At 42.0% G+C, this 8,191-nt stretch overlaps 1 protein-coding gene across 1 annotated transcript; it reads right to left on the bottom strand.

Annotated features, from left to right (window-relative positions):
* Nucleotides 1-3,682: 3,682 nt before the first annotated feature.
* On the bottom strand, nt 3,683-6,552 carry LOC127006925 (60S ribosomal protein L12-like). Its single transcript, XM_050877273.1, has 4 exons — nt 6,385-6,552; nt 5,670-5,924; nt 4,427-4,545; nt 3,683-3,915 (listed from the first exon to the last, which is right to left on the bottom strand). The coding sequence occupies exons 1-4, from the start codon at nt 6,419-6,421 to the stop codon at nt 3,829-3,831; spliced, it is 498 nt and encodes a 165-aa protein (XP_050733230.1). The 5' UTR covers nt 6,422-6,552; the 3' UTR covers nt 3,683-3,828.
* Nucleotides 6,553-8,191: the final 1,639 nt, after the last annotated feature.

Genomic DNA, 8,191 nt, shown 5'->3' with positions numbered 1-8,191 from the left:
AAAATAAGGTTGCTAGCCTATCATCACAGCCCGCTGTGTACGAGAGTTATTCAACGGCAGTTGGCGACACGAGCTTGTGATTGATGATTGATTGATAGTTTATTATTGCAAGTAACCAACAATAGACAAGAGAGAACATGCCATCCCTCTTGATACATATTGATGTGCGTGCATTATGTGTGTGTGTGTGTGTGTGTGTGTGTGTGTGTGTGTGTTTTTGTGTTGCCATGCGTCTCTGGCCCGGCGAAGGGTTGCTATGCTCGTTTTCTATGACGAATTATGGCACATACAATACTAATAATATCAGTGCCAGTGTCACTTGCTGCGAAATATTCATGTCATTCATATTCAGTTCCTTTCAATATAAGCAAATATACTCTATCGGAAAAAAAAAATTACTTTCTATAAATCACTGGCCTCGTATGGTTTATTTTGGGGGACCTGGATGCATTGAGAGAGAGAGAGAGAGAGATTATTTTGGGATATCAAGACGAATAGGAAAGCGAAATTTAGCGTAATAAAAAATACTATGAAAGATGGAAGAGAGACTAGGTTCAAACAGTCAAGTAGTCTATCATTGGCCTCTCTCTCTCTCTCTCTCTCTCTCTGACACTTATCATCAACGCCACCATCACCACCATCATCATCACCACCATCATCACCATCATCACCACCATCATCATCACCACCATCATCATCACCACCATCATCACCAGCAGCACCATCATCATCAACATCATCAGCACAACCATCATCAACACCACCAACATCATCATTATCACCACCACTACAATCATCATCACCACCATCATCATCACCACCATCATCATCACTATCATCACCACCACCATCACAACCACCATCATCACCACCATCATCACCACCACCATCATCACCACCACCATCACCACCACCACCATCATCACCATCAGCACCATCATCACCACCATCATCACCACCATCATCATCACCACCATCATCATCACCACCATCAACATCACCACCAACATCATCAACACCAACAACATCACCAGCAACACCAACATCACCACCATCATCATCACCACCATCATCATCATCACCACCATCATCATCACCATCATCACCATCACCACCATCATCACCACCATCATCATCATCACCACCATCACCATCATCACCACCATCACCACCACCATCACCATCATCACCACCACCATCACCATCATCACCACCACCATCACCACCATCATCATCACCATCATCATCATCATCATCATCATCATCACCATCATCATCATCACCACCACCATCATCATCATCACCACCATCACCATCATCACCATCACCACCATCATCACCACCATCATCATCACCACCATCATCATCACCACCATCATCATCACCACCATCATCATCACCACCACCATCACCACCACCATCATCACCACCATAATCATCACCACCATCACCATCATCACCATCATCATCACCAACATCATCATCACCACCATCATCACCACCATCATCACCACCATCATCATCATCATCACCATCATCATCACCATCATCATCACCACCATCATCATCATCACCACCATCACCATCATCACCATCACCACCATCACCACCATCACCATCACCACCATCATCATCACCACCATCATCATCACCACCATCATCACCACCATCATCACCACCACCATCATCACCACCATCATCATCACCACCATCATCATCACCACCACCATCATCATCACCATCATCATCACCATCATCATCACCACCATCATCATCATCACCATCATCACCACCATCATCATCACCACCATCACCATCATCACCAAAAAGGAGGAAGAAGAGGATGAAGAAGAGGAAGAGGAAGAAGAGGAGGAAATAGAGGAAGAGGAGGGAGAGGAGGAAGAAGAAGAGGAAGATGCAGAAGAGGAGGAAAAAGAGGAAGAAGAAAAGGAAGAGGAAGAAGAAGAGGTAGGGAAAAGGAGGAAGAAGCTAGAAGAGGAAGAAGAGTACGAGAAGCTAGGTAGAGGTGTAAAAGTATAGTTTAAGATGAGGAAGAAGATGAAGAAGAGGAGGAAAAGAGGGAAGGTGACTATAAGGAGGAAGAAGAGGAAGAAGGAAGAAGAGGAAGACTAGGAAGAGTAGGAAGAAGAGGAAGAAAAGGATGAAGAGGATGAAGAAAAGGAAGAGGAAGAAGAAGAGGTAGGGGAGGAAAAGGAGGAAGAAGAGAAAGAGGAAGAGGAGGAAGAAGAAGAGCAAAATCAAGAAAAAGGAAGAAGAAGATGAGAAGGAAGAAGAAAAGGAAGAGTGAGAGGAAGAATGAGGAAGAAGAGTAGGACGAGAAGCTAGGAAGAGGAGGAAAAGTAGGAAGCAGAGGAAGAGGAAAAGGAAAAAGAAGAAAGAGGAGGGAAAAGAGGAAGAGGGAAAAGGAGAAAGAAGAGGAAGAGGATGAAGAAGAGGAAAAGGAGGAATTAAAGGAGGAAGAGCAGGAAGAAGAGTAAGAGGAAGAAGAGGAGGAAATAGAGGAAGAAGAGGAGGAGGAGGAAGAACAGGAAGAGGAGGAAGATGAAGAAGAAGAGGAAGAAGGAAGGGAAGAGGAAGAAGAGGAAGAGGCAGAAGAAAAGGAAGAGGAAGAAAAAGAGGCGAGAAGCTAGCGAGAAAAGGAAAAGGAGGAAAAGGAGGAAGAATAAAAGGAGAAAGAAGAGGAAGAGGAGGAAGAAGAAAAGGAGAAAGAAGAGGAGGAAGAAAAGAAGGAAGAAGAGGAAGAAGAAGAAAAGAAGGAAGAATAGGAAGAGGAGGAAAAAGAAGAAAAGAAGGAAGAATAGGAGGAAGAGGGAGAAAAGGATTTTATTTCTTGAGAGTTTCTTTTCACTCATTATTCACTATTGCTTTACACCATTGATTAGGTTCCAGTACTTAGTGTTCACGAGCGTTATTGTTGTTCAGAAAAATCAATACGATGCTGGCTATACGAGCGCGAAAAATCTCAAGGGGTCGGAACGAATAGGGTTAAGACGGAAACTATACTAAAAACAGAAGGTTGAATCAAAGCACCAAGACTTAGATAGGAAGAGGAGTGTATGGAAAGAAGAGACATAGGGGAGTGCATAGGTTAGGCAAGTTACGGAAGGCTCTGCTCACTGTCCATAGGTTTAAGACGGAAACTATACTAAAAACAATGTTGAATTAAAGCACCAAGACTTAGACAGGAAGAGGAGTGTATCAAAAGAAGAGACAGCTAGGGGAGTGCATGGGTTAGGCAAGGAAACAAAAAGTATATTAACCCAGTAGCAGCGACGGGCCAAATTTGTGGCTTTACTGTGTAGAAGCGATGGGCCAAATTTGTGCCATGATATAAACCCCCCAAAATAGATACATAATCTGATCACAAATGCATTGATATATATTATGAAATGGTTTGTGTGAGGGGTGATTGTTTCTCATTTTTCTCGCTTGGAGGGACCATTAAGAAACATGATCCTCGCTGCTACCGGGTTAAAGGCTCTGCTCACTGTCCAAAATTTTACAAGACAGAATCTTAACCAAAATCTAAAGGTTAAAATGGGAAGAGGAGGGTGTAGAAGGGTCAGGCAGAGAGACGATAGACAAGATTCAAAAGGCTCTCTCTGTATAAAGTTTAAAGGCAGAAACTAAACTAAAAAGGTTGAATCCAAACACCAAGAGGTTCAGCTTTCGACAACATTGTTCCCAGAATCTCCGTACAGAGGAATATCATTGGAATGTTCCCGGTAAATCCCTCCTCGCTGGATCATGTCGGGCTTGGAATGTTGCGGATGTGTCGTGCGGAAGCCGAGGTCGTGTGGGGTTAGATTACTCTTCGGGAACCTCTATCGTGCCCTCGTCAATGGCCTCGATCACTTCATGGGGGTTCTGGCCTTCCACGGTGCACCCAATACTCTGTCGGAAGCAAGGACATGTTAGTATATAAGGAGACTGCAAGACGTCATATATAGGATTACAAGAGATCATATTAAAGAAGATTATAAGAGACCAGTCAGCCTCCACATGACAGCTCCTAATACTGAATTATTTACCATCTTTAACCGACCCCATAAGGAAAAATAAGGGCGTTTAAGTGAAAAGAAGACTCACAAGTATCTACCAACTGCCTTCCTCATTCATAACCTTATCTAACATCCATTTAGAACCTTCAATTCCATTTCCCTGAACCATAATTATTGTCCAGTAGGTGAAGTGTTACTGTGAATTTGTTGTGCAATAGAAAACTTGTGCTGGATTTTAAGGTTGTGCGAGGAAATCATCTACGAAAGACCAGTCAGACTACATTCAACCCAATGGAACTTATCTGGCACTAAAGGTAAATTAAGGCTAAGGAAAGGGCAATGACCAGTGATTATATAGACAGCAATGAACTATGATGTGAAGTGCAGCAGAAGTGTAAGCTGACCTGGGCTGTTCCGAGGACCTCCTTCAGGGTGCCGCTCAGTTGGCGTGCCTGGGAGCGGGAGCGCATGGTGCGGGCAATCTCGATCATCTGGTCCAAGCTCAAGTTGCCGCTGTGCTTGACTGTAAAGATGAAGATATTGAGGCACACAGCGTACAATAAATAGATATCATGGCATTTGTGACAGCCATTAACAGTAAGGACCCAACATGCCACACTGAAAACATTCCTCACATACCCATCTCCTGTGTAGGGCAATGGTGTGAGTGAGGGAGAGGTTTAGGCTCAAGAAAAGTCAAGAAAGATCGTGATTTATTCCCGAGTTGACTTTATGGTTGGCTAAAAAATGAGACAGGTAAAAGTAGAGTCCTAACCCTCTCCAAGAAAATGGTCACTCGAGAAAGATGGAGATTTATTACTGAGTAGATTTTAGTTGGGTAAGAAATAAGAAAAGTAAGAGTGAGTTCTACCCCTCTCCCTCCTGTCCCATGGGAGTTTACACGGCTATTTGCACCATGGGGGTGGTGGGCGGTGGGGGCGCCACATCCCGCCGCCAGAAACTTCTATTCCACTACTCCATCAATACTAACCTCATCCCTGGACAGCCGAATCTGCCTGTCCATGTCAACCTGTACAGGCCGAGGGTTCAGATCCAGGCACCTTGACCTACTACCATTACCAAAGGACTGAGGTCAGGGCTCAGTCTTTCCCTCCTGTATCATGGGAACACATTTGGCTGTTTGCACCATGGGCATGGTGGGCGGTGGGGGCGCCACGTCCCTACGCCACTTGTGTCATTAGAACAAGGTTGCTCAAAAACATGTGTTCCTTTAAACTTAATTCTTAGAACATTATGATTCATGTATGACTTTCCTACAGCACTTAAAACATTTTGTAGTTCATATTTCACTACTGTATGCTAATTCTGACATCATGAAGAGGAAAAAATACATGAAAATAATAAAAAAACAGTACTATGCCTGTGGACTTTGACTCTTTACATAGTTAAAGAGGTTAGAACAAAACTGAAAAGAAAAATAAATATGAAAAAAAATTTACCCCTATCCAAATAAAGAAAAAAGGAATGACAGCAAAATCGAGACCACAACTGATGGTTAACAAAAGCAAGAATTACGCTGCAAAGAGAGAAAACGAACAGAAGAAAATTTATCCCTATCCTCATAAAAGAAATTGTAATCACAGCTGAATCGAAGCCACAAACAAAACAATCGGCAGGTCAACTCACTGTGCTTGACCTTCTTGCGGTCACGTGGGGGCTCCTTGAGGGCCTTGATGACCAGGGAGGCGGCCGAGGGCACCACCTCCACGCGGGCCTGACGGTTCTGGATGATGAGCTTGACAGTGACCTTGAGGCCCTTCCAGTCCCCGGTGGCCTTCATGATGTCGTCACCGACCTTCTTCGGGGACAGACCCAGGGGACCGATCTTGGGGGCCAGGGAGGAGGTGGCGGCCATCTCACCGCCCACACACCTCAGACACACTGCGAACAATATATTTAATACTTAGTCGACATGCAAGACCTCGTAATTGGGTAAAGATTGCTTATATGGTGATTCTTTAAGAGGAGAGGGATGCATTAGAAGATAGATTTTAGACCGTTCTCTGGCATATGTAAAGAGTAATTCTGGTTATTTGCGTAACTTGCTATATTCAAACAGGTGTGAGATATTTTAATGACAATAAGAACTGCATAAGCAAACGTAGAGGTCATTAATAAAAACAGGGAGATTAAATTAGAAGTACGTATTATATGAAAAAAGGTATAATTAACCTAACAAATCAATGACACTTCCTCCTACAACATACACCAAATTATAATCAAAACACACATACACCTTCATTAATTACGGCAACAACAAATACGTATGGAGGTATAGCAATGACCAGCCATATATCACGTGTCCTGTCACCCTTAATATAGGACTCCTCAAGGATCTCACCGGTCTTAATCTCCGTAGGATCGAACTTGGGAGGCATCCTGAAGGTCTTGTGGAGGACGAGGGCGGTCTACAAGCACTCAGGCGAAGGATGGAAGGCGATAAAAATGCTCCTTCGGGATCCCGCTCCTTTACGTCGGGGAGAACGAGATGAAAGGCCTGATGAAGGGAGGCTGCGTCTGAAGCTTCCCTGGACCTGACTTCGGCTTAATCAAGTGGTAAAATTTTCTCGTTTCAGTGTTTTGTGATGTTTTCTGTATTGTCATGGTAGTTATTTATTCTCTATACATTTTATTTAAGTATATGTAAAGTTATTTGTTGGGGTTATTCCATTATTAGAGGGATAAAACGAAGAGGAAGTTATTTACAGAACAAACGGACGCTATTGTTTGAGGCCATGTATGAGGCTTTTCTTATTTGACTTTGGCTTAGATTTTTGGTAATATATATTTTATTTTCTAGACGTTATATAATATATTTTCATTGCTAGACTAGTTACTTATACTTAATTCATATAGTTAAGTAGATATGAGGCTTTAAATTGGGTAGGTTTAATAGTCGAGGCTTAAAATGAAGACAAAGTTGTCGATAGCCCAAACGGACACATCACAGCTACTATTTCACCATATATTGCCATTCCTCTCACCAGAAAGAAGAAAAACTAAACTAAAACAACAAAATAAAAAGTAATACACATGTGGAAAGCAAGTTAAAATAATACAACCTCGAAATACAATCCATAGGCATAGAGCATATATAGATGTGTTAAGGTAAGGCTATGGGACTATGTTGCTTTATTCATTATCATTTATTTATTACTTTACTCTCTACAGGAGGTGTCTTGCTAAGTTTTTATCTCCATTAACTTCTCCATTATCCCAAAACTGACCTCTCCTCTGACCTCTTTCTCTCTTTTCTTTAGTTATAGAGGACCACCTACAGCTACAGGATAGTTTTTGTTACTTTTTAATTATTTTTTTACCGTGTATCTGCCTCCCTTGCTGTAAAAATAGATAAATAAATATTGGATAGTTGTTCCCATAAGCCATATTTAGATAGTTATATAGATGGATTTTTATTATTTTTTTTTTTTTTGGGGGGGGATATACCCCAATGGAGGAAGGCGGTGCATGCCGCGTCAGGTAATTAGTATATGTTTTCCATCAAGCACCAGGGTCACCATCCCCTGGAACCACTACGTTTCTCTTCCATTGAAAACATCCTAAAATAAATAAATAAATACGAAATAGATAAATTAGTCAAGGGCGCCGTTGCAAAGGCCATGACCAAGCAAATAACTTTCCTTTAATAGGAGACTGAGTGTCACCTGTAAGTGTAGTGGGCGCTACAACACCTAGCGGCCCATACGTCCCGGCAGTGGTGCAGCGTCGGACCCTTAAACTTCCAGGCAGGAGACACAAGATAAAAGATTCTGAAGAGGCAAGACCAAGCATATATTACTGCAGGAATAGTTTGCAGAAATGTGTAGATTTCCTTGAATAGTTTCAACCAGAATGACTGCAATAGCTGGAGCTTTTCAGGACTTTGTTGAATATTGCAGGGCATGAAATTCTGTATTTCTTATGTATCATTAAAGGTCTCTTTTGCTTTCTTCAAACCTGTTTTGTATTTGCAATTTATTTAATTGTTTTCTATAGGAAATAACATATAAAAAGATGTTTAATAGCAGACTGTGAAGAATTGCTCCAAATAGTACACACCACAGGTGCTATATGCTTTACATTTTACTAAGTGTATAATAAGCTCAGCCATATTGTCCTGCAGTTAATTTTTAGTCAGATAATTTCTC

The sequence above is a fragment of the Eriocheir sinensis genome, chromosome 34 (genome assembly GCF_024679095.1).
Source record: "Eriocheir sinensis breed Jianghai 21 chromosome 34, ASM2467909v1, whole genome shotgun sequence".
In the NCBI taxonomy this organism is placed as follows: domain Eukaryota; kingdom Metazoa; phylum Arthropoda; class Malacostraca; order Decapoda; family Varunidae; genus Eriocheir; species Eriocheir sinensis.
Note: the sequence above shows the minus strand (reverse complement) of the source record. Positions and strands in the feature narration are given on the sequence as shown.

Coding starts and splice junctions, on each gene's coding strand:
- LOC127006925 (XM_050877273.1), bottom strand. CDS start 6,421: ATGCCTCCCAAGTTCGATCCTACGGAGATTAAGACCG. Junction 4,546..5,669: donor CCGCAAGAAGGTCAAGCACA/GTGAGTTGACCT, acceptor TCATCTTTACAG/TCAAGCACAGCGGCAACTTG. Junction 3,916..4,426: donor AGGTCCTCGGAACAGCCCAG/GTCAGCTTACAC, acceptor TGCTTCCGACAG/AGTATTGGGTGCACCGTGGA.